Source organism: Eretmochelys imbricata, chromosome 2 (genome assembly GCF_965152235.1).
Source record: "Eretmochelys imbricata isolate rEreImb1 chromosome 2, rEreImb1.hap1, whole genome shotgun sequence".
NCBI lineage: Eukaryota > Metazoa > Chordata > Testudines > Cheloniidae > Eretmochelys > Eretmochelys imbricata.
The window spans coordinates 235,936,059-235,962,969 of NC_135573.1; the positions used below are offsets into that span (position 1 = coordinate 235,936,059).

Below are 26,911 nucleotides of genomic sequence, written 5' to 3' on the forward strand. Positions count from 1 at the left end.
AAACAGGAAGAGTTTAGTATGCATTTCTGAACATGTATACCCTCTCATCACTGTATTTAAACACCCACAGCTGGCCTGGATCAGCCTGCCTGAGCCCAAAACTTCTGTAGTGCAATTGTATAGCCCCTCCCCTGCCCACCCCCGCTGTAGCTGTTTTGTTGCCATCTAGACAGTGGTTTGGTTTGGTATTGAATTTTGAGCTAGATATTACCTGCAGGGATGATTACAAGTAGAGGAGGGAAACAGCCCTTACTTTGCCCATTTAATTCAAATCTACCATATTCAGGAAGGGTGGGGATCTAATTTGGGTCCAATTCTAATTAAATATTTAGCACATTAGGAAGTCTGATGCACATCAAAGGGGCCAGGTTCAGTTATGTTTGAATGGCTGTGTCTTAGATGTGCCCCATTTCTTGGGGAGAGGCAAGATAATTTACACTACATCCAAGATTTACCATGACTTCTTCCCCCCCCCCCCCCCAAGATATCCAGAGGGTTGGTTTCTGCTTCTTAACTATTTTAAAAGAACAGGTTCTGTACTACATTGATCCCTACTGCATCTATATTTAAAACCAACACAAACTTAAACCTGAGATGCAACAAGTAATATGTGCAGGGGGTGGGGGGAAGAAATAACCTAGTTACTGGAGGCTGTGTGAAAGTGAAGCTTCTACCCCATGCCTTGTATTCTTATTACCTTTCATCAGAGGAGCTCTAAAGCATTTTTTTCAAAGCAGGTAAGTTATCCTTGTACAAATGAGATAAGAGGCCCTCAGTCAGTCAGTGACCCTCAAGACACCTGAGTAGAGTAGAAGCCTCTATTAGACTGTTTGAGGTTGTATTAATAGACTAGGTCCAGGGATCTAGTACATTTTTATCTGCCTTTCAACATTAATGTAACAGACAGCTATGCAGAGAAAACATTGCATAAGTGAATAGTTAAATTTTCTCCTTCATGCTTAGTTTCCAGAAATGAATGCTATGATTATGAGGAGATTCAGTTTGCCAGGTGATGTTGAACGTGCTCGGCAATATGTACTTCAGGTAAGACTAGTATGAAGTATAAATATATTTAATTCTTCAAATTAGTGTAGCAGCTAGAGGCAATCTAGAATTCATTGCATGAATTAGCCACAGATGGTAGGGCTGTATTTTTTTTTAAAGCATGTAACTCTAGGAGTGGTTCTCAACCAACCAGGACTACCCCTGGGGATACACAGAGGTCTTCCAGGGGTGCATTAAACTCATCTAGATATTTGCCTAGTTTTATAAGAGGCTACCTAAAGCACTATTAAAGTCAGTACAAACAAAATGAGAAAGTAAACTATTTCAGTAATAGTGGGCTGGGACTTTATAAGTAAGTCATTTAAATGAGGTGAAACTTGCTATGCAAAACAGATCAGACTCATGAAAGGGATAAAATAGTCTAGAAAGGTTGAGAACACTGAACTACAGGATGTAATCAAAAGATAGTGTTGCACACGTATTCAAACTTTGCTGGCTCCTGGGGTGAAAAATAGCTTGCTGGCACAGTACTTAAGAGGAAGAGAGGAGAGGCAAGTTACTGGATTAGATAGATGCGGCAATACCTCTGTAATAGTTAATGCTCTGGATCCAAGAGGGTCAGAGTCCAAGAACTCAGTTCCTGGTACTGAACAGTACCTATGTTTAAGGGGTACAAAAAACATAGGTACAGTCAAGAGAGAGCCTGCATTGCTTATTAGTTTAAATCTGGCCCTGCTAAAAGATTTCCAGTTTAATAATTTAACATTAGAAACTAAGATTTTAGAGGTAGAGTATTGTGTAATGAGAATACATCTGTCAAATTTAAACTTGCAGCATTTGGATGTTTGCATAGGACATGACCGACCAGAAGTACTCAGTTTAATTCACTAACCACAGATATTCCTGTTTAATAAATCAGTTTTAAATGCAAAATGTTTTGATTTGTCTTTATGCTGCACATTTAAAAGGTAGTTTAACAGTGAGAAACAATTACTGTTTGTGCATTTGAATCCCAATTTCCACTCAAATGCACCTTGACAAGTCATGAGTTCAAAAATTAGTCACCTCTAGAATGTACCATGGGCCCCTTTCTAATCAAAAGTTAAAATCAAGAATCTGATTGTTATACCCATTTAAGCAATTATATTAAATATACTGTATCCTGGTTAGCAAGTAGTACCAGATTATATGAATGAAATCAACCTTTCTCCAGGAAAATAACTGAAGTGTAAATGTAAAACAAGATTAAAATCAAGCTCTCTTGCTTGCTGACTTAAATCCAGTCTGTGTCTAGAGCAAATGTAGAGGGCTTAAGGGCATGGCTACACTTGCAGATGTAGAGCACTTTGAGTTAAACCCGCCTTCAGAGAGTGCAGTAGTGAAAGCGCTGCAGTCTGTCCATGCTGACAGCTTCAAGCACACTGGCATAGCCACACTTGCAGCAGCATTGGGAGCAGTGCATTATGGGCAGCTATCCCAGCATGCAAGTGACTGCAACGTGCTTTTCAAACGGGGGTGGTGATGAGTGTATGTGAGTTTTTGGGAGGGCTGAGAGCATGTCAGCATGGTGTCTTGTAAATTCAGACAGCAGCAGACCCCCCTGCCTCCCTCTCTCACACACGCACAGAATTCCACACTAATGGTTGCTGTGTCTTGGAGCAGATAAGCAGTAGGCTGTCAGAAAGGGAGCTTTCAAAGGGTATATCTGCATTCCTGCAGCAATTCAAAAACAATGACAAGAGTGGCCACTTGATTTAAGGAAATTATGGGACATTTCCAGAGGCTGATCAGAGCACAGGAATGTAACACCTCATTCATGCTGACCTCTGGGCGTTTCAGCCAAGACACAGCAAGCATTAATCTTCTCAGTGCAGTAGAGTACTCTAGCTGTGGTGTCAGAGCGCTCTACATGCCTTGCCCGTGAGCTAGGGTGCTTTAATGCGCTCTAACTCGCAAGTGTAGCCAAGCCCTAAGACACTAACTCACTTCCAACAGCACTGCTGTTTTACATGTAGCAATGGAAATAATTACTACTACTATGTATTACCTTATTTATTTTTTTTTTCCTTAAAGAGTGATGGTGTACAGCAAACAACCTACCTCGCCCAACGCTACTGCCATGAAGCGATGAAAGAGATTAGTAAACTCCGGCCATCCCCTGAAAGAGATGCCCTCATTCAGCTCACAGAAACTGTACTCACCCGGGACAAGTGATACACCTTCTTCCACTCATTCTGGCAGCTACTTACCAGACTGTGCCTACAAAACTACACTTCAAAACATCGTGGTTTGCTTCCAGTGCTGGTTACCAAAAAATATTTTTATAAAATATTTTCTGAAATTAATATACTTTAAGTTTATGAAGATGTTTGAGGGAAGCCATACAACTATGAAACAAAATCAATTTTATTGTGCTAATTGTCTAATTGTGTTTTAATAAGGGTGTTTGTTGTGGGAAGTATTGTTTACACTTAATATTGATGTACAAGGCCACAATGAGAATAAAGATCAGTTAAAATTAATGGGTTCAAAATATCACTTCACACTTACAGTAATATTTAATGTTAAGGTTTACTGCGAAACCATGGTTTGATTGCTTTCCAAGCTGTGTGTGTTAAACTTCAAAAGTACCCAAAATGTTATATAGGAGAATGGTTTATTATAAAAGACTGTACATAAACTTTAACAAGTTATATACAAATTAAGTGAAGACTTTCCAATTTATAAAGAAAATACAGGTAAATTATCGGTTGCTAATTTTTCAGAAGGTGAGATTAACAGTTAAAGCAGAAAGCATTTGGAAGTTACAATGATTTTAGGGAGGAAGGTGGGGAAGTTTCAATATTTCTAATTTTACACTAGAAAAAAAATGATGCAGCAACCAATCAAGCTTCCAGCTGCTAGTCTTTTAGCACTTTGAAGTCCAAAACAAACCTTTACTGCACTCTATTTCAGATAAGCCAAACATTACAGTTTTGTATAAACTGAGGTGAACATCCCATCTGACTTTTTGCCCAAATTCCCATAATGCCATGGAGAGGCAAAATGCATGTGTCATTTTCCAATAAACAGGCTGTGAATGTCTGTCCCCTCTTTCTGTATGACTGCTAACTCTGACACCTATTTGGTGTATTATCAGCTTCAAAATACAAAATTTCTCCTGTTGGTCCAGCATACAGTTTGTGTTTAGTAATGTCAGTTGCAGCAAAACTGAAATAAATTATTAAATTACAATGAGTTCAACACTCAGCTGAGAATCCTTTTTCAAGTACTTAATTTTAGCAGTACTCAAACCCTTTACACAAGATAATTTTGAAAGAACTTTGTGGTAAGTGGATAATTTTCAGGTTTTATATATTTGCCCACTAATGTCAATGTTAAAAATAAGGCTACAACACTTGTATTTAGTTTAGTACATTGCTAGTGATAATCATAAATTGACTGACTTAGCCAAGCAATTAGAAGTGCTGACAAAGTAATGGACAAGACCTTTGGTTCCACTTATATATTTATGAATGGAAAAGTTGTAATGCAAATTTACTCATTAAAAAAACTTGGTACAAATTACACATACATAAGACCACCCATTTTTGATTCACATGGACACCTTAGAGACTCAAGCAATTCATTATAATAGATTTTAGTGAGTACTCCAGGTAAAGTTTACAACAAATTGGAAGCATCTTGGATTTTTAAAAAAGTATATTTCAATACATAAGTTCGTATGCATGCTTTAAACAATTATAGTTCAAGAATGAGCAAGAGTCTAACAAAAAGTAATATGACCAGCACTGACATTAAACTTTTCACCCAGATTTTAATGTTAGTCTAACTTAATGTTAGTTACCATGCTGCACTGAAAAATGTAATGGCACAATCTGAATCATGGTTCATTAAATAGTATACCCTACTTCCCAAGAATATTTAGGCTGGTCATAAAATTAACAATGCGTAAGTAAATAAGCATAACCAGTAAGAAGACAGTTGCTTGTTTTACAAATTGCTATCAGGTAAGACAAACCTGTCTCCAAAGATTTATGCTTATGGAGATGGACATTCTTCAATCATACCATTAAAACAGTATAGCCTGAAAAGATGGGCACATTTTTTTTTTTAAAGTGTATTAAGACACTTGTTAACCTTTAGTTCCCTCTTGTAAATAATCATGGTATGATTGAATACAAGACCCAACTTAAAAAGCAAAGATTCTAATCAGCATAGTGCATGATTGATTCAACATAATTCCCAGGGAACAGGCCAGTCACTCGATTGCAAACTCCTTCATACCACCCATCATCATTCTTCTTTATCACATAAATGATTGCACCTTCCATAAATGACAGCTCATCATCCTTGTCCTTTGTGTAGTCATATATAGCAACAACTAGGGATGAAAAGAGTCAGACAAATTAGTTTGGAATGTACTATTACACAATACACAGCATTTTGAAGTGCAGGTCTCATTTTTAAAGTGACTAGTAAGGACATCTCAGGGTTTTCAGTGTCGGTCTCAGTGATTACTTGTAAACTGAGCATATTAGATACAGGAAAGTCATCTCCCCCACCCCTTCAACATGAAATCTGGAGAGTCAACATAGATTTTCCTCATAACATCACCACTAGTAAAGGTGGTGTACAGGTCCAGTTCGGCCATCAATTAAACTTTTGGCTTCCACAGATGTAACTGATTGGAATGTAGAACATAGAAAATGTTTGAGATGCATGAAAAGGAACAGAATCCAGTTCACTGAGGTGTAAAAAAAAGAAGTGTAAACTGTTAGCCTTGTAGCCACAACACGGTTTGTCACAGGAGATATAACCTGAAATACACATCTGTTAAGGTACTATTTATATAGTTTTGTAGAGTAGAACCTTACCAAGGATAAAAGTAGCTATTCACTAAATGCTGGCCATGTTTATGTAGTATAGCTTTTAGTGAAAATCCTAAAGAAATCAGATCCACGTAGAAGATATGCCTTTTAACAGCTTCCACTTATCGTAAGCAGCATATGACAGTGCTGTGGATCTACAGTTTCCAACCCTGCAGATTACTCCTGTGGTGGTGAATTTAGTTCTAAGATTAATTATTTTAATTTAGGAGATTTTTAGCTCAAATAAATTAAGGTTGCAATCACTCAAGAATTAGGAAATTCCAAAATTGAGGTTCCCTATACAACCTTAAATTGGCCCCCAATTTACATTTTAATAATTTTTAAACTCATGACCACAATAGCTCAGTGGTTTGAGCATTGGCCTGCTAAACCCAGGGTTGTGAGTTCAATCCTTGAGGGGGCCATTTAGGAGTCAGGGCAAAAATTGGGGATTGGTCCTGATTTGAGCATGGGGTTGGACTAGATGACCTCCTGAGGTCCCTTCCAAACCTGATATTCTATGAACATACTATATTTTTCCATAGGACCTTCAGGGCGCAGGCTGAACTGTGCTCTGGTAATAAATCAAGGTTGTTGGCTGTAGGACCCCTGCCTCAACTGTTGCAAAAGTTGGAAGGTATGTAGCACATGAGGAAAGAAACTGCATCAAAGAGAGGAGGGTCTGGTGGTTAAGATTGTTGAATGTTGCTCTAGAGAATTAGATTCCTTCTATCACTGCCTCTGCCACCGGGTTCCTATGTGATGTTAGGCAAGACGCGTAAACCAAAGTTTTGACAAGTGGCCACTGTGTTTGATTTATGGAAGTGCTGCGCACTCAACTGCAACTGAAGTCAATGGGAGCGGTGTTTGGAACATGTAAAGCACTATAAAATGCTAAGTACTCCGAAAAATAAGGCCCTATGCTGTTCAAATTGTGCACCTAAATTTAGTGGACACTTCTTACTTTAATCTTTGCCTCGTTTCCCCCTGTATAAAACTGAGATAATAGCACCATCTTACAGAGGTACTGAAGATATAATTAATGGTTTGTGAAGAACTAAGATGTGAGCACCAAAGAGCAGCCACTGAGGAAAATTAACAATTCTGTATTCAGTTCAGGGTTTGGAGGGTGCAAAGCAAATAATGCCTGGGGCGTCACATTGAATGCTTAGCATACAACTATGGAAGAAGTGCTGATTCAGTGAGCACGTTTCATCCTGTACATTCAGTGAGAGGCAGGAGTCCTATGGAAAAAATAGTATGATTATGTAAATGAAGACAAGCCACATGCACAAGACGGCCAAATTAGCATTGCACAAGAAGCCTGAATTCTGGCATTTCCTAAGTGTAGAGTGCTTGACATTTCAACCTTAAATGTAGTTTTTAATGGATGCAAGATGGATTTGTGTTGGGGCAGAGGGCAGGTTGAAGAAAAACTTTCCACAGTGAGTAATTACAGTGGTACCACTGATCGGTTTCATGCTCCTTAGTCAGTTCCAAGAGCGTACATGTGGCAGATATCCGGAGAAGGGAGTAACTTACGGTCTGGGCACATTAGTAAAATGAACCTATGTTGGCATCACTCAGTCGTCTATAAACTGGTGCTGAAAACAGTTTAGCAACTAATGAAGATGGAACATAATAGTTTAACTGTTACAGGGAAGAAAACATACTTCCAGCTCCAATCGATCACTGTCACATTTTCCCTAACTGTGAAACATTTCCCCTTTCTATGGTGGCAGTCAAATCATTTTAAACACCAGGTCACAGGAAACCTGTTGCTGGCAGTTGTCACAAACTGGTTATTTTCTTAGCATAGACTGACCCTATAGCTAGGAATTTGGCTGGTCAGTTATTTGCAGAAACAAACATTACGAGTCTTACGAATGAGCTCAGGAGTTCCATATGCAAATAGGATTTAAAATACTCTAAGGCATTTCTCAAACAAAATTACTATATTTTATTGTTAAAAGGCTAACATAAGCTACCTTTGTTATCTCATTTATTCAACAACAAGGGAAAAAACCCGCGATCAGGCTTTTTGGCCCCACTGGTCTTTCAATGAAGTTATTTCTGGATAGACATCTAGTAGGGCCGACGCAGCCACTGCTGGTCTAATTGTTTAACAAACAAGATGAATGAAATCTAATTTATAGCTATTTCTTGTAATGATGGATTACTTATCCACTTCATTCCAGTGTGAGTATCAAAGGCTAGATTTGTTACACTGGGTACAGGCACTGAGAAGTTAGGAAAGAATGGTTATAAATTTGGATTGAGCAGGGAGATTTTGGTTTCCTTTCAGAGCCTACAAGTCAAATTGCAGTTATGTATTGCCACCATGTCAATGTATGGATTGATCTCTTACCTTTCTCAATATAGTTTTTAGGGGCCCAAGCAGGGTCTCCATCTGCATACGGATCACTGTACTGCACTACTGCAGCTTCCTCATCCTCATAATCCACAGGGGGAGGGGGGGGAGGAGGAGGAGAATCATCAAACATAGGCATCTCATCTGGAGGTGGTGGTGGAGGAGGAGTTGGACTATCCGCAACTAAAAAAGGTTTGAAGATTTGCATCAGAAACAGTCATTTAACCTTAGGCTGTGCATTGTAGAGAAAGACATAGCATGCACTAGAATACCATGCACGGCTTAGAAACAAAGGCTTTACGTGTTAAAGCTACAAAACACAACTATGTTATTAGTGGTCAAATCTATGTATAAATGCTACTAGAGTCAAAGCACATGCTCCTGGGGCATAAGCTGATTGCCAGCAGATAGAAAGGATTTTTGCCCCATCTCCATGTATGACAAGTGACTAGATGCAATATACACACGTGCAAGGGGATGACAGGCATCCTCAGAACCAGGAGGTAATTGGGCACCATGATGAATCAGTGGTTTGACATGGTTTTGCAAATCCTGTTAATGCATTTTGTATATACTTCATTTCTGTTATTCTGAGCACTAATTTATTTGCTTCTGTCTTATTTTGAGAATTATCTTTTTACAAAATCTGGTGTAGGACAAGAAGGGAGGGAAGTCATTAGTATATCAGATTTGACGAGGTAAGAGAAAACAGAATAATACACGTTCAGAGGAAAAGCTTTGTACAGACCCTTATTTTACAGGATAGTCTATGAGCACATGCCCTGGATTCAATTAGTGAATTAATGTAAACTGAGGATAGGCAGCCATTGCTCTCAGGGGAGATACATGAGGAATTAAATGCATAATTCAAAATATCAGCTCTCTAAAGAGATTCCCATATCAGCACAATTACTAGTGGCTTTGGGATAGGGAGAAAGGAAAAAATGGAAGTATAAATTATTGTTCAAACCCATCTATCTCAAATTAATCACCAATATTCAGAATAGAAAAATATCAGTCAAGAACTGTACAGCAGCTCTCCCTACCCTCCTCAAGAACCTTTGCCATACAGGCCACAGACTTCTGCCCCCAAACCCCTGATATCCACACACACCTGCAGGTCCCGCTGTTCTCTGCACCGGGGAGTGCCCCCGTTGGCTTTTCTATGCCGCTTGTATGGCGCTGGTGAACGTGAGCGGTGCTGGATTGTCTGTGCTTCCTGTGGTGTCGGAGAACGCCGGTGCCGAGGGTCTCTTAGACTAGAGTCCCTCCTCGGCACCATGTCATGTACTGATGCCGGGGCACTCCATACGGACACGCTCAGTGCGGGGTCCTGGCGGTCCGCAGCAGACTGGGGACGAAGGGCGGATTCCATGAGCAGCTGCTTCAATTGGAAATCTCGCTCCTTTTTAATTCTGGGGCAGAAAGCCCTGCAGATCTTGCACCTTTCCATCTAGCGCTCCTCTCCCAGACATGAGTCGTGGGGGTCCCTTGTTGGCATAGGCTTGCTGCAGGTTCTGCAAGGTTTAAAGCCTTGGGCTCAAGGCATGCCCAGGAGCCCAAGGGGGGGTGGGGGGGTGTGTGTGGAATCTCTGCTCCCAAACCTCACTATATACACAAAATATACACTAACAACAACTAAACTAGGCTAAGCTAACTATACGAAAACGCTAAGGGAAGCACGTGCTAAGCAAGCAACAGCAGTTCCAGACCGTCACTTGTGGTAAGAAGGAACTGAGGAGGGGCCGGGTCAGCAGGGTCGTATATTGAGCGCCATGAAGGCGCCACTCCAGAGGCTCCACAGCTAACCCAACGGGAGCTGCTAAGGGAAAGTTTTCCAACAACTGTGCACATGGCGCCCACACACCTGATTGGAATGGACATGACCACCACATCTCGAAGAACAGTTAAGAGAAGGTGGGTAACTCTTTTCTAAACACTGGCTTAAAAACTCTCATCCAGCCGGCAAATAAGGGCTGGAAATCCATCTTCCCCATTCATAGGAAAGGCCACAATATATGGCCTTTAACCTCTATATATGGGCAACAGACATCTCCCAACTGCTCTCTAGGTCAAACCCCTCATTTTAGCCCCTCTGCCTTCCCACTGCAATGCGAAACATTTCATTACACCTTCCCCGTTCACTCCCTGCTACTGATCATCCTGCCAACCAGGACAGAGGCCAAAGATCTATCTGTATCCAATCAAATCTTCATATACAGTCCCCTCTGTGGAGGAGTATGACAGCTATTTAACAATGCACAACAATCTACATGACCGTTTAGGATAAAAAATGAAAAAAACACTGTATCCAGATAAAGTTCTGAGCCCAGCATGCTGGCGGCAGCTGCACAGAGAGAGGGTGGAAAGCCTCTGCTCTGAGCCTTGACAGAGTGGCTCAGTGATGGAACCTGTGCCCAGTCTGGCAGGAGCTCCCTCCTTCCACTCAGATTTCCTTCCAGTTCCTGTGACCAAGCTGCAGCCAAGCAGCTGTGGGACAAATCCTTTTCATGAGCATTGGGGCCCCCCTGGACAGATTCAGCCATGTGCCATATATTTGGCATCCCTCCTATAGAAATAATTTAGTTAGGAGTAATATAGTTGATGGACCAGAACCTGAGCAGAACACCAGAGTTAGCACAAAAAAAAAGTGTAATAATTCCATACAAGTGTCTGGGCCTTGTTTTGAAATTTCACCTTATAGCAACACTAGTTGCATCATGTTCCACTGCACTGTTCTGAGGGCACTGGATAAGTGCCACTGATTGAATCACCAACATCACTGAAGTTACTTGGACGTCTCCAGTCCTAGTACCATCCCAGTCTGACCTTGTTTAACTTAGGACAGAGCTGGTGAAACGACAGCTCCAAGATATTATGCCTCAACCATAGCGTTGTACAGCCCTACATTTATAGTGTAATATGCTAATGGTAACAAGGAAATAAAGGACAGGGAGGGACAACATGGTGATCATGAGTGAAGGGGGTGTGTGTGTGTGTGTCCAGAAATTTAAATGAAAAATTCTTAAAGACCTCCTTACTCCTCACCTCCAAGCCATTAGTGGTTCTTCTCCCAGATAAACCCCCACTTATGCTACTCTCGTGAATTGGACTGTTTCCAAAACTAAACATTTTATTCTATGAGAGAGTAATGTCTTGTAGGTGTCATTGTCTGCACAGTGAAATAGGACTTGCTAGTAGGTATAGTCTATTGACCCAATTCACTTGACACAAACATTCACACACAAATAAATGAAACAATATAGGAATTGGATCTGTTTCATACAGTATCTTGGGCACACATTTCACAAATTTATTTCCAATTCAAATTTAACATTCTCCCATAATTTCCATCTCTGAGCATTTTGGATTTTGTTGTATTTAATCATGCTCATCAATTCTTGTCCTGTTTCAACCAGTGAAAATGCCTTATCTTATTAACTGCAAAAGTATGTTAATTCAACAATAAGGTTGCTTATTTAAAAAAAAAGTGTCAGGAAATGCTAAGTGAAAGTGCCAACAGATACACCCATTTGGCTGCAGCATACAAGTCTGTTTTAAACGTTTCTCCTAAAACATACAAATTCAACTTCACATTTAATGGGAACAGGAAGTACTATATATGTGCTACTAAGTGGAGTAAACCCTGTTCTTGGAAATTTAACCTTTACACTTCCTCAATGATTTTAACTGGGCAACTGTAAAGTGGTATTAACTTTGTTTTGTTGCATTTATTTTTCTTTTAAAAAATAAAAGGGGAGAGGAGGAAGGGTAGAAGTTGCCTGTTCTCAGTATTAACATTTAAATGGTTTCAGATCCAGATTTCAAATTCAAACCCTCTCTTGGGTGTGTACAACGTAAGTGCACAGTGACTTCCTGCACCTGTGCTGCAGCTATTGTTTAGGTGGAGATAGGGGTGGGGATTGCTCTAACCCAATCTTGTATTGAAGAAAAAAGCAGCAGCACACCTACTTGCAGTATCTCAGCTGTGTCTGTGTAACAGAGGTATTAGGAAGTCTCAATAAAATCCTCTTCTATGAAGATACCCACAGTCGGAGTACAGGGCGCAGGAAAAAAAAGAGTAGGTCTTGTGGAATTTCTCTCAGGGGCCACAGAAGAAGCAACTTTCCAAGTCCTTAGGATCCATAAGGAAGGGAACCTCTCATGCCATGGAAGTCCAGCCTATCCACGTTGCTCTGTGGCCTTTGCGCCATACTGTTAATGGGGTTTGTTAGGGAATGGGTAAGTGAAAACCCAGCAGTTGGGCAAAACTCAAACCCAGTTTTGTAAAGTGAAGTCTTTGCATCACTTTACACCACTGCCTAGAACTCCATTTTCCACTCTGGATGCTCACTATCCAGTTTTCAAATGCAATGCACTATTTTTAAAAAAAAATGGATTTTGACTGAGGAAAGTTTTGATTGGGAAAGTTCACCATTCCCAGGCCAGGTTTCAAACTTTAGTCATTTTTGCCATAGGCCTGTTAAAAAGTGAGCTCAGATTCTCTTCCTTTGGTTATAGACACACAAGTTTTTTTGTTTGTTTTTTTTGGGTGGAGAGGATTCACCTTCAGGAGCACTATAAGCATAGAAAATTTCAGTCCAAAAGATTAATTTTTCAGAAAGTTATTAGCATGTAAAAATGGGGTTCTAACATTTTGTAACCTTGATCTTTAGCAATTGCTAGCCCACTATAACAGAGAAGGGGTTTGGAAAGGTTTTTAAATGCAAACTTGTGCCATGCTATCTATTTTACTTGATACAAGGTTTATAGAGCGCTCCTCACCGTCACATCTGGGCCCCTTGTCTTGGCCCTGATTCTGAAAAGTGCACAATATCCCCAAGGCAAAGGTGAAAACTTGACTGCTCAAGTATTCTTATGGGTGCTCAGCACCCTGTAAGGAGTCAGCTCCTTGCAGGATCAGTACCCTGAACACTCCCCCAAGACATGCTGAGCGTCCATTGTTAATAGGAAATTGCAGGCACTTCGCACCTCTCAGGATCAGCTCCTTTGTTACTATCATTGCTCAACTTTCCAGAAGATGTCCAGATTCTAGTGAACGTTTTCACTTGTAGAAAACAGGAGGAAAAGGGAAGAATTGAGGCAAATTCCAGACTCCTATTTGCATTAGATAGTAAAACCGCACCTTTCCTTTTGTTTGGCTACATGAATTTCTAACAAACTGCTACAATTTATGAGTTAACAATTACACAGGTGCATATTTTAAAAGGCTATGTAATCCTTTCTAATCCAAGCTAAGTAATTATCACTAGTGGTAGGCAGGAGGATGCAACACAATTAATTTTTTTAATTAATATATATTTCTACATCCACACTGAGCAGATGCCACATATTTCACATTTTTACTTCTATCATAAATTTGCAGCTCAAACCTTAAATGGGTCAATAATAATCATGCACATGTTATAAAAAATTGAAGAGTGTGCCCTTCAGCTCCAATAACATAGTGGCACTAGAATGCAAGATGGTATTAGCTTCTGAAAAGGAAACAAAATAGAGTCTGATTTGCCAGCCATGCATGCTAGAAGAAAACAGGCTCTACTCTTTGACAGCTCAGCTTGTACAAACTTACTGTTTTCCTGCACCCTGGCCACGAAGCCTGTGAGAGGTATCTGTGGAGTCAACTGAGGCATAGGGGGAGGGGGTGGAGCAATAGAAACTGGTAGCAACAGACCATATTGGGGAAGTAAAACAGATAAAGGAAAAAAGGAAACAAACAAAAGCAGCTGTCAGTAACGAGGACCACAAAACAAAGTATGCAAAGAACAACAACAAGAACACACATAGAAGAACCTTCTTCAAGTTTGTTTTCCCAAAAGCAAAGCTAAAGCTGAATTCATGTTTAGCCAATCAGTGACTCAGATAAATATATTCTTCTTTCTTAAGAGGCAAGTCCATTCTGAATGTTCATAGTTCAGAGGACATGAGAATGAAGGATTTCACTCATTTTAGATACATTCTTTGTATTACAGTAGCACCTAGAAACTGCACAAAACAGAACTTCCTTACTCTCAATATTAAAAAAAGGGATTACTCCAAAATTGTGATTATCTTTGAAGAGAAATATTAATGAGACATACAAGGTTTTAAAGGATGGTGGTCTCCTGCTGTTACATAATAGCAGACACATATGGTAAATATATAAATTTGAGGCAAAGCAAAGATTTATTTGTAGGAGCAATCCTGCAACTCCAACTATTATGAATTATTTCATACTGAATGACCAATGATTATTTTATCCCATATATAGTCATTTAAGTGCTTCATTATTTACTATGCTACTGTGGATCTATTGTATTTTTATTGGTTTACAAGGAAGACAGACCTGGTCTCCCATTGGCTGAAACACAAAATTGTAAATTGGTTTCCAGCAGCATAAAGTTTTGTTTTCAATTTTTTTAAAGCCTTCTATAAATACGAGCCACCAAGCAATCAGAAGGCTGGTATAGGTTCCAATGGTACAACTGGCCCTCCCATGCATATGCAGAACTCTCATCCAATTAGTTGAAATGTATGAGTGCACATCCTCTGAACTGTATTCTGTTGAGCTATCCATTTTATCGAGCAAAGGGTTTAGTGTTCTTTATAAGTGCGTATGTGCAGTCAGTGCTCATTAAAAAGGCACAGGACTGACAGCCTAGAAACTGAAGTCCTCGCTTTATAAAGCAGGTATATAATAGCAAAGGCAGTAGCAACACAAGCTCCCCTGCACTGACCGACCAAAGTGTGTCAGACTCATGCTGGAAGGGGATAGAGTAGTTCAGCTCCATTAACGTTTAAGCCTTAACTCTGTTGAAACTGCCATCAAAGATATCCGTTCTGGTGTAACATCTCCAAGAGAATAAAAATAGACCAACTCATTTAATAAATTAAGCCATTTTTTCAGTTTTAAAATATTTACATTTAACCACAGATGAAAAAATTGTGAGGTGTGAATTCAGCAGAGTAATTTGATTGGAATCGTAAAATTGAAATAGGTTCTATTCTTCTGAACAAGCAATGGTTTTTAAAACAAAGGCATAATTAACATTGTTTGCTGAATAAAGGCAGCATTTAGTTCATTCCAAAACCCACCATTTCCCCCTTATAATTTATCAACATAGAAGTGTGAAAGGGGAAAAAGAAAGCAGATTTGTTTACAAAACTGAAGTAAACATTTTCCAGAAATAAATTACTGTTTGTAATCATTAAAAAGTGTAACCCAGGGGAAAAACAGGAAAAACTGGATGTATCGTCAAGACGACGATGTTAAAAATCACCCATTTTGGAAGTGGATGAAAATAGTTTCAAGTGAAAAATATGCCCATCACAATACCTTTTAAAAAAATCTAAAATTGGCGTGTTTTGAAGCACCAGATTAAGGGATTATACTTGCATTTGAACAAAAAATTGTATTGAGAATCTAAATTTTCAAAAATAAAATCAGCTACATAACATTTGAGGCAATTCAGCCATTTTAGAAATTAAATCCAGTTTTTGGCATCTGAACACCACTCAGGGGGAGGGATAGGTCAGTGGTTTGTGCATTGGCCTGCTAAACCCTGGGTTGTGAATTCAATTCTTGAGGGGGCTACTTAGGGATCTGGGGCAAAAATTGGGGATTGGTCCTGCTTTGAGCAGGGGGTTGGACTAGATGACCTCCTGAGGTCCCTTCCAACCCTGATATTCTATGATTCTATTGAAAATGAACAGTTTCTCTTAATTACAATGAATTATTTTTGCAGTGAAGTGTGTGGAGGAAATGAAGGGACTGAGTGTGTCTGAGGGGCCAGGGGGAAATAGAGGAAGGTAAAGATTAGTTTAAATAAATAAATATGTTGACCACCCCAGGAGCTTTCCATGTGTATAAAATTGTTTTTCATTGAAAATGAACTCTACATCAGTGGGGAAGTTCTTAATCTAAATATTTTTCACATATCACATACATAACGCGAGAGCAGCACCAAGACATTCCTCAATTCTCTTGGAACTGAAGAGCAAAAATGTCAGATGATGTGGCAAAAGTTACAGGTATCAGACAGGTATCTTTGAAACTATGTGAGATGAGCAGTATGGCATAATTAATCCATCTTGGGATTGTGTGCACATGACCATAATTTAGCTGAGAGTATGGGCAAGGGGAACACTGGTTTGCTACCCAAGTTTCAGGCCCCCACCTGGAGTGGAGGGAGGGAGGCAGCAGAGAGGCGCAGACCAAACAAATCTGCTTAAGTGCAGCAGTGCTCAGCAGTCAGTACTTTCCCCACTTCACCCAGCTAAACCAATCAGCTGGTCAGGTAGGAGGTCCCGCTTTGCAGCACCCTGCTGCTAGGGGCTGCCCTGGTGGGCAGGTGGAATGCTGCTCTCTGGAACTGGCTCATCTCTTCTGCTGCCTGCTTCCCTTACCCCAGCACGGAGCAGGAGGCAGCCAGCTGGACAAGCCAGGGAAGGTGGATGAGCTTGCCGCAGAGGAGAGACCAAACCACCAGTGTCCTGTTCCCCCACCACCTCAGACTCAGGTAAGGGGGAAGTGGAGAGTGACTCTGGAAAGCACGCGTTCAGGTAAGGAATTTGGAGGAAGGGGTGCTTGGGATGAGCGGAAGGGAGGGGAGAAGCTGGACATCTGGAAGGCAGAGCAAGGGATGTAGCAGTGAACTTCTACAGCTGGGGGCCTTGGGATGGGAAAAGTGAAGTATGGGCATCTGTGCCCTTGCTCTGCTGGCTAGATGACTCCACTAGAAGTGTGAGTGCAAGGGTATGCTAGCTGTACATCCACAGGTTTTTCTGCTTCACTCCACATCAGTCTTTTCATAATTCCCCTCTTATTCAAGATTTTAAACACAACAAGGGATTCAGTAAGGACTATGCTAATCTGTTAAACCATTTAAAAAAACATTGACAATTTATTTCTGTCCCCTAATCAGTTCTTTAAGTCATGATAGCATGCAATTAGTGCTGAGATGCGAAAGGCCTAAAGGGAACTCAAGTACTGGAGTAATCCCTCAATACTGTGGTTATTTACTAAATGAAGTAAGAGAGGAAAGCAGGTAATATTAATGCTATGCAAGGAACATGATTTCCAGCTATTTTATCCTGTGGTCTCAGTATCAGACAGTAAGACATTAACAGTGACAGCCAACAATTCTTCTCCTCATCATTTAAATTTTTAATAGAACAGGAACATTCATAATGTATTTGAAATTTTAATGGTTCAGTTTTAAACAATAGCTCTCTCTACAGCCAATATTCCAGGTCCTACCAGATCAGTTCTCCCTTCAGAAGAGCTTATATTTTTTGACTGTGTGCACAAAAGCACTCCCAGCACCCCTGAAATGCTAATTAACATTTGCTTATAATTAAATATGTAAGCCTGGCGCTACCCATTACATTAACTGCCTGATCACTTTCTAAGGAAAAAGTGTTGTGTATAATTCAAAGGAGGCAAAGTATACCTTTTTGCTATTTTTTTCTCAATTAGAGGGAGAAAACCAAAAAGCATTTAGATTCTGATTGTTGCCTATCACAGACAAATCATACTTCAAATCATTCAACACAAAACATTCCATGATTGCTGCATAACGGCAAAGCGCAGAGGCTTACTTGAGTTTTGAGAATAGAGAGGCCCGCCATTAACATGAGGTTGAGCAGAAAATGGGGCAGTCACAGAGGGATTCCGTCTGTATCCACTAGAAGATGCTGAAGAAGTGGTAGAGTTGTGTCGTGAAATTTGCCTGGTCATTGTGCCATACTGGGAACCAGGAGCTGAACCAGGAGCAGCTGAAAAGCAGTAGCCAAAAGGAACCAACAAGAAGACTTAAGCCAAGTATTACTTAGGACAGAATGCAGAAAACAGAAAAAAAAAGACACAGAACAGGGTGAATTCTTGAAACCAACACTTCAGTACCTTGAGGTCAGCAGCGAGATATTAACGAAACAAAAAAGAAACACCTTGTTATACCAGTCCTGTGCTATCAGCCATGTAAAATACATAAATAACATTCATAAAAAGATGTGTCATTTATGTTTTCTGAAATGTTGTAGGCATTTTCACCCACTTATACAGAATGTTGGATCGGCTTGTTTCCTAATTTAACTGAATTTTTGTTGTTGCACTACCTGTTAAACAAAAAAGAAGCACAATGAAAAGGTTGCGTATCTTCTTGAAAGCAAACATTTTTGCATACTGGAACAGATGCCTTCAATCTAGCTAAAGAAAAACAGCATATTTGTGTAGGTTAAGAAAAAGACACCATCACCACCAGAACAAAGTTTTTAAGTTGGGTGCTCAAACAAACAAAAATCAGAGTGATATGATTCTAGGACACTTTCCACATTTATAATTTCTACTGTTTAACAACTGTGCTTCCATATAGGGAACCTGCATTAAACTAGAATAGTCAACACAAGATGTGTCAGCATTCTTCTGTGAGATCAACACCAATTCCTACCTGCCTCACATGTAATCTGCAACATTCTCAATATTGCAGATTAATAATGAATAAACGTTTCATCTTTTTTCATTTTTACGATTTCATCTTTGTGTGCATCACAAAAGTCAGAATTTCACACTATGCAAACCGATGAGCGACTTATGTTGCTTGAACTCTTTTTGCCAATGTACAAGTTCTTTTCAGATTCCAAATGTAGTAACAGTATTGCAGTAAAATATACTACATGCATATACATGTAAAAACATACCAAACACATATATGCACACACACCCCCCCAACACAAAGTTTACAGACTATTCAAAGCCACTTTCACTTAACATTTCAGATAAGAGAAAGTGTACAAGGATTATATGGGTCAAAGCCTCTAAAGTTAGTTTTGTGGTAAGAATGAATTCTGACAATTGTCCTTGGTTGGGATGGTGACCTAAAAGTTCTCTAAGGTAATGCTCTCAAAACCCCTTACTAATAGCGATTCATGGCATTTGCTGCACAGCTTGAGGAAACAAACTGACAGGGCTCTTAATGACTTTAATGCTTGTGAATCCAAGGTGCTTCAAAGTGCCAAAGAGCAATGAAAATTGGATTTCCTTCACCATCCCACCCAAATCTACCAGGAAGCAAGTCACTTGTATCTTCTCATTGGCACATTCAGGAGAATTCCTGAAGTCTCCCAGTTTTGTCTGTCCATGAAGGATCACAGAATTGTACCCAAGCCACTGAGCCGGACATTTCTGCTTTTCCTTTTACATTTTCCTTCATAATCAATCAGTTCACAAGAGAAATCCCCATATGCACAATCCCCACTCTACCTACTACTGTTTTCAAACTATAATGTACTTTATTGGTGAACTTCGTGGGTCTCCCCCCGACCATACACAAGAATGCATGAACAAGGACTACACGCAAGCTGAATTCACATTGTTAATTGGATCTTAGCTTTAGTGGGAATATTAGGATTCAAAGCAACTAATATACTTTTTCCATATTTTATTTATTTACCTTCAGAGGCTTTCAACCACAGGAAATTAGTTGGGATTAGATTTGTTAACAAAAACAAAACAAAAACGAACATTGATGATTATACCAGATCACATACACCCCACTACAAAAGGCAAACGGCTTCTACAAATCCATTAGGAGGAGTTTATTATTGATTATGTCAAATAACTGCAATCACGCCAGTGCTGACACAAGTCTCACCTATCGTACTGCCCATCGGGAGAGGTGGTGCTGGTGGGACTCCAGGAGGAGGAGGAACAGAAATTTGTGCTAATAAAATAGTTCATATTGCCAGTTAGGCTAATGGCAAAAGAGCTACATTTTAAAAGACAACAGGAACGTAGAGACTTTACAAGAAAATATTCAACATTAATAAATGGATACACACACAGGCCCCAATCCTGCAAAGGGTTCTACAACTGCACACCTTTTCTCCTGCAGGGAGCACCTATTGATTTTTCTGGGGTGCTTTGTGAAAGTAAGACCCGTGCACGCAGATCCCTATGCAGGCCAAGAACACAGAGTGGGCCTTAAGGCTTAGTAAGAAGTGAAGATACAACAGCAAAGTTCTGCCTCAGAGTAAAAATTTGACTTGTGAATACCACCACTCTAGTTTGAGACTTTAATTTGGATGGTCAATGTTTTGTCCAAAATAGCTTACTGTGCCTACGTGACACACATTCACTACGCCAGTGATTATGTCTTCCTCTACTGTCTTGCCTCTTGGCTAGAAGAGCCAAGTACGGCACCTTCACATAGCTAAAAGAGTCCTCCAACTGAAATGATAGAGGCACGTGCTTTTGATACTGTGTGATAAGCTTTAAATGATTTTCACACTATGATTCACTTTGGTTTTAATCACACTGGTGGATGTTCTTGAATTTCACTATTGATGGTGTTGTTTATTCCTAGGCTTTTTTCCAATCTCCTTTAGTGGTTTAATCGAAGGAAGAAGTTTATTTTTATTTACAATTTTAAACGTTCTAAATGGTAAGTGATAAAAATCACTAGACTATTTCAGAAAACAATTCTGATCATATGCATACAGAACAGTTTTTTCTTCTCAGGACATCTAGAAATGTCTACTTGTCAACACGTGTTTGAAAGCATGGATTCCACCTGCTCCTTATACCTTAAAAAGGAAAGATATTCCTGATTTTTTAAAAATCTTGTTACAATGTAATGAATAAAAAATGAATGAAAAGAAATAGCTGACCATTTTTTTGGCATGTTTGTTTTGGGAGCGATTCTCTTCCAACCTCTTCAAAAGGGAAGGGATAAGAACTTCAATCCTCCCTTGACATTTATGAGAAAACGTCTGAACGAGCCACGTTGCAGTATTAGGTATCATAAAAAGAATCTCAAATACCTGGCCCAACAGTTGGTGGTGAAGGTGTAGGCACGGCAATGGGAATGCCAATACTGCTGCTTCCACTGTTCTCTCGACTGCCACTTCCTCCACTACTACCGCTAAAGGGGAGGAGGGGGAGAAAATATGTCAGCACTGCTTTCCATACATTCATATTACTTATTTGAACAGTGATCAAATAAATTCGCTCAATTGCATAAATGTGAGGTAAAAAAATCCTGTAGACTGACTGTTCCTGAAACCCTTATTACTTATCACCCTCAGATCATTAAATCAAAATATATTAAAACTCTGTATCTACTAGAGATCATTAGCTAAGCTGTTAGCCATTTTTTATACATCCATAGCTTTTAATTACTTATAATTACAAATGTAAGCAACCATATGAGATCTAGACATCTGTTAGTCCAATGTGAATACCGTAATAGTTCCAGGCACCTTGAACTAAGTAATGATAAAATGGGCGTAAAAAGGATTCAAGCATAAGCTATTTGTAATTCGAGTGATGTGTGCTATATGCTGAAGAAGTCTCCTTTTGCTAAATGAATACTTGTGTTCAAGTTTATTTTGAGTTATCAACCATTCTACTGCGACTAGCCCAGCCACTTGCCAGTGAGAGAGCGAGAGCGCACATGCTTTATGAAGAAGCCATACAATAATTTTGATAATTTTCATGCAGGCATCTTGGAGGTCATTACATATTTTTCAACCAAATGGAAACTAGGGGACAGAGTAAAAATCCATGGACAAATTCAATAAATATGCCCTTTAGTCAAGACTTGAATTTACAAAGATTCAACAGAGAACAGGAAGAGAATTGAACAGCTGTGGTGCCCTGTAACTAAAAAGCCATTTCTATATATCCATCTTAATAAAAATATAGTAGCACTCAATGCATTTTATTTACTATTTCTGTGCAACCATATATAAATTGCTAGCAAAGAGTCCAGCACAGATCATTCAAAAATATCTTAAGATAACAACTTTACTATAAAAAGAGAAAATTAGTGATCTGAACTGGGAGCCAAGATAATTCCTTCAAAATTAGCTTTCTGTATGTTAAAGACCTTGATCTTGTTGGTTGCAGTTAGAAATTCAGCTGCAGTCTACATAAAAGAAGATCTTGTCACACAAAAAAAGGGAGACTTTATGGCTGCCAATTAAACTGATTGCATCCTGGTTTATTAAATACCTTAATCTGACAATATTGTTTAACTGACAGCAAGCTGCTCAAAGATGAAGTTAACTTGTTTTCCCAAAGTCCATAAGGACTCCCTGAACCCCAGAACTGCCATTATGCTAGTAAACATTTAAACATCACAGATTGGTGCAAGTCATTGAAACGATCACATCATATCTATCCCTGGGACAATAAACCACTGTCTAAATCCCGTCTGTATTCAGGTAGCCATTGTCAATTTATTTCTTGCAGTTTGACTGGAGATTCTACTGAAGCCTCAGATTTAAACAGATTTAAAGGCAAGTAGTCGATAGGTATAGAGACAGCACTACTCTCTCATCCCAAGAGATGATCTCCCCAGAGAAAGTACTGTTCTGCCAATGTGCCTCAGTATGTGGAAGCTGATTGGCACTGCTGGTTCTGTGGATAAATTTTAGCTTCCAGTACTGTCAATCTACCACATCACAAGCACAATTTTTCTCTGAACAATAAAAGCAAACCACACTTCTGACAGGCAAACTTCACTCAAGTATTTTCTAATCAGAAACTGCTTCCCTATACAATTAGCATCAGTGAAAGCACTTACCTGTACACCTATCCCAGCCTAAAGTCTGAAATAAGTTATATAGTCTGTCAGATATTCCATCTCCCTATTCACTCCTATAATTTCTGAAATTTTGCTTACTCTGATGAGGCAAAAAATGATTGAAGTTGTGCATTCAAAGCTGTGTATGTGTGTGTATAAACAAAAAGCTTCTGTAGCATTAAATTTGAAAAACTGAAACAGATGCTACTAAAGTTAACAGATCTAGAGGTACCAAATCCAGACAGAACCATGTATAAAGAAGAATCTAAGGTATTTAAACTACATCTGTCTTCTCCATCCACCTTAGAAGAAGCCAGGCATAAAGCTTTGCTGCAACGCTGGTGAGTGTCACTATGCCGGTCAAGACAACAACAACAGAATTAGGAGCAATGTACTCTACCTGTGTGTTCTTGGTCTCTGGTTTAAGGAAGCTGTTCTTCCTGGACTGTGTTGACTTCCAAGTCTGGCAGGACTGGTCATGTAATCATTAGGAACAGTTGGAGGTTTAACTGGCTCCAGGGTTTTGTAAGGAGTATTTCGTCTAGTCAAACGAAAGTGGGTTGGAGGAGAGAAAAAGCTTTAATTAAAGTAATGAAGCCATTTGTTTTCCTAAACCTTCACTTAAGATCACTGCACAGACACTCAACATTACCAAATAGAAACCATCTCTGAAAGTGGCAAATTAAATAGGTATTTCATTCTCAACATGTTAATTCTGCATATTAACAAAACAGCTTTAAAAAGGGACTAATTATAGTCACCTTTTCAGGACAAATTAAAAGGAAATTTCAGTGTCTAGGTAATATATGAAATAAAACCTATTGAAAAAATTCTTTTGAAAACGCTTTCATAAAGTAAGGCCAAACTGTATGTTCCTCTAAGATAAAAGCTAATTAAAAACAAAAACACTACACGTATGGCCACAAAGTACTCTTCAGTTACAAACAGTTGTATGCACATGCTATGCAATGCACACTTATCTATTACAGTAGTGCCCCTAAACAATAGTTACGATAATATTTACATGTTGAGGGCAGTACAAATGTCCTAAATAATAGAACATGTTGAGGGCAGTACAAATGTCCTAAATAATAGAACATGTTGAGGGCAGTACAAATGTCCTAAAAATTACTTTTTGCTAAAGGTATTCACGTTCTCACACCAGGAACATGTCTGGAGTCCCTGTTCCCTTTTTTGAGGTGACTCATAGATGGGGAGGAAATGGGAGACTATGAACATCTTTAATCATTTGTGCTGCTGCTTGTTAGATTACCACTTACACATACATTATATTAATTCAGTGACTCAGCAATATAGTAAAACCTTACTAACTATTAGGGGGCCCATTGCAAGGTTCTGAATTTGGGAGGTAACAGGTAAACAAAACAAAAAAGCAAGGCAAAATGCATCACAAAAAATAGGATACATTCAGTAATCTGCTGTAGTTAGTTTTAATTAAGTTACTTTATATTATTCTAGTGAACATATTGTATTAAACTTAGAATTCTTACAAACTGTCTCAGGAGCACTAGACCTCACTATTACTAAAACCATTCCTGATAAACAATAGCCCAGTTGTTTGTATGCATTACTGGATTTGTGAATCAGTGAGTTTCTATCATACACAGAACTAGAGAAAGTTTTAAAATATGAGCTGCCATTGGGCTTTTGTTGTGCCAGAAAGATCAGAAAATGAAAAAAAACTGTGTACATCTTAATCCCTTATAACTAGAACACAAATATGACTGAAACTGCAAGGTAAAAAGACATCACTGAAGTTTTAAACAGACTTCCAATAGGAATAACCTCATAATTTAAAGAAAATATGATGTTAACAATGGATATTCCACTTCTGGATGAAATGTGGGGAGGAAATGGAGTAACTCAAGTTTCTATAGCTTTGTTTATTATGACTCTCATATAATCTGCATATATAATTCCCCCTCAATTTTCCCCACTCCAGTTCCTTGGAGCTGACTTGGCCTTCCCCTTCCATGGACAGAATCCAATTAAGCAAGTAGTCTTTCCACTGCTCTCAAGGCTCTGAACAGTTCTCAGTAGTTCCTTTCACAGAGCTCAGTCATTCCTTTTTCTCTCAATGTGGTGTTAATACCCACCACCTTCAGGTGGAACTGCAAAGGAACTCAAGCCCTCCTACTATTCTAGGTTCTAATTTAGGGCTCCTCAGCAGGCAGTGGCTGTCCATTTCCCATCACACCCTTGCTTTACTTTTTCCTGTGGTGCCTTTTCGTAAAGAAACAAAACAAAACAAATAAAAACACAAACTTAGTCCAACTTCTTCTAGGCTTTTTTTTTATTATTATTATTAACACTCAGCCTGGGAGAAGCTGTTTCTTAGTTATCCTAGGCCTCCTGCTCCCTCCAGGTCTCTTATACTCAGCTCAAGCTCCTTCTTATTGATCCCTCCCACAATCACCTGGTTCCCTCTTCATTACCTGATCTTTGGACTCTCCTCTTCCTCCCCGCCCAACTACATTTCCCAGAATTCTTTTGCCTTAAAAGGGACAAGCCCCAGCAACTGGCCAGGTGGCAGTGCCTACTCTTAAGTGTACTGCTGACATGCTCGGTCACACTTCTAAAATTGCATATTTTGTGTTGGTTTTAAATTTCTATCTACATTTTTCTAATGGAAAGAAAAAAACACCAATCTTTATGGTTTCTGGCAATATTCTTGCATGCTTGAGGTAAAGTAGCAAAAAACATTGTAGATGTATGCACTTTGATGCCAAAAGATAAGACAGCACACATCTACCTCTCTTTTTGAGACAGTGTTGTAACAGATGTAATCTTTGCTATGTATTTTGGTTGTTCCCTCAACCCATCATTTCTTCCCCTCAATATCCAAGATTTCACCCATGATTTTTATCCACTGTTTCCTGAAGGATCCCAGCACACTTCACTACACCCACAGTTGAAATACCATCCCACCAGAAAGTGCGCTGTATCAAGCAGGTAATTGGAACCTATACAACATCTATCAACAGTGGGTCAAGATTCTTATTCCCATAACGCACTCCAAGCAGACTGAAAAACCCTAGACACACCTTTTTTAAAAAGTGAATACAGTACATTATTACATTTTGATGTTTAAACAGTGACAGCGCAGCACTGAATTGTCGCATCAGAATTAAAGGCTTCAATGCTTCCAGAGCCCTGCAACACTCTTTTAAAGGGGGCTATAGTTCCCCCACTTTTCTTGTCTGGCTCTCTTGATCCGCACTGTGAGCTGCCTTGTAACCAGACCATTACTCAGCTCACTAACTCGGAAAACTAACTCATCCATAGCTGCTAAATCTGTGCCAGCCCACCAGTGCTCATGCTCCATCTACCATACCCTACATGTTAAAGGCAAAGATTCAGGTAACTGAACGGCAACATCCATAGACCAAAGTTTCTGTTTAAGATCTCAATGAAAAGCCCCACAAAATAGTCCAAACAGAATCACACTCTATATGCTTAGTGTTTTCAAGTACCACCATTTCAATCCATATCATAATAATCTGTTGATGTACAGAGGTCAAACAGCAGTGAAATAGAAGCTGAAGTGTAGAAGGTGGTTGTGTTGGAGGGTGCAGTTCCCTCAATTAAGCATTAAAATGTGCCTTCAAATGAGAGTTAGTGTTGCCAGTACATCTAACTTCTCTCCACACACTCTTTCCTTAAATATTGCATAAACACAACTCTCCACTGTCAAGGAATCAGGAGTGAGTTAGCAACAAAGTAAGAGTCTTAACACTGAAATCCTTTTGCTTTGTTAGTTTAAATGAGAACCTTAATCAAAATTCATTTGTATTAAATATGCAATAATATTTCTGCCTGATTACTATCAGAAATGAAGACTAACCTCAGCCACTTCAGTCTGTAATATAATGAAAAGGTATTCTCTCAAAGGGGCTTCATTAAAAAAAAAAGAAAACCAGAAAATTTCAAATGTTTTGCATAGAAAGATGATTTGTCTAACTCACTAGAGCCCAGAGGGTACTCAGCCTTCATATACTCACTTATCTAGGCAATATTGATATCTGCACAATTAGAATTCTCTCTTATACAGGCTGAAT

At 39.3% G+C, this 26,911-nt stretch overlaps 2 protein-coding genes across 15 annotated transcripts in view; one reads left to right on the plus strand and one right to left on the minus strand.

The window, feature by feature from the left end:
* The window catches only part of PDSS1 (decaprenyl diphosphate synthase subunit 1), a 43,953-nt gene extending 39,381 nt beyond the window's left edge, over window positions 1-4,572 (plus strand). For all 6 annotated transcript variants that reach the window (XM_077808245.1, XM_077808246.1, XM_077808249.1 and 3 more), the window contains 2 exons: window positions 964-1,044; window positions 3,079-4,572. In XM_077808245.1, the coding sequence (XP_077664371.1) occupies window positions 964-1,044; window positions 3,079-3,219 (222 nt within the window). In that variant the 3' untranslated portion in view covers window positions 3,220-4,572. The remainder of the gene's footprint in view (window positions 1-963; window positions 1,045-3,078) is intronic.
* Window positions 3,645-26,911, minus strand: part of ABI1 (abl interactor 1) — a 119,004-nt gene continuing 95,737 nt past the window's right edge. For 2 of the 9 annotated variants that reach the window (XM_077808236.1, XM_077808237.1), the window contains 7 exons: window positions 23,233-23,373; window positions 21,067-21,167; window positions 19,899-19,967; window positions 17,848-18,024; window positions 13,841-13,927; window positions 8,245-8,430; window positions 3,645-5,389 (listed from right to left, as the gene is read on the minus strand). In XM_077808236.1, the coding sequence (XP_077664362.1) occupies window positions 5,214-5,389; window positions 8,245-8,430; window positions 13,841-13,927; window positions 17,848-18,024; window positions 19,899-19,967; window positions 21,067-21,167; window positions 23,233-23,373 (937 nt within the window). In that variant the 3' untranslated portion in view covers window positions 3,645-5,213. The remainder of the gene's footprint in view (window positions 5,390-8,244; window positions 8,431-13,840; window positions 13,928-17,847; window positions 18,025-19,898; window positions 19,968-21,066; window positions 21,168-23,232; window positions 23,374-26,911) is intronic. The other 7 variants (XM_077808238.1, XM_077808239.1, XM_077808235.1 and 4 more) reach the window with 4 other exon arrangements.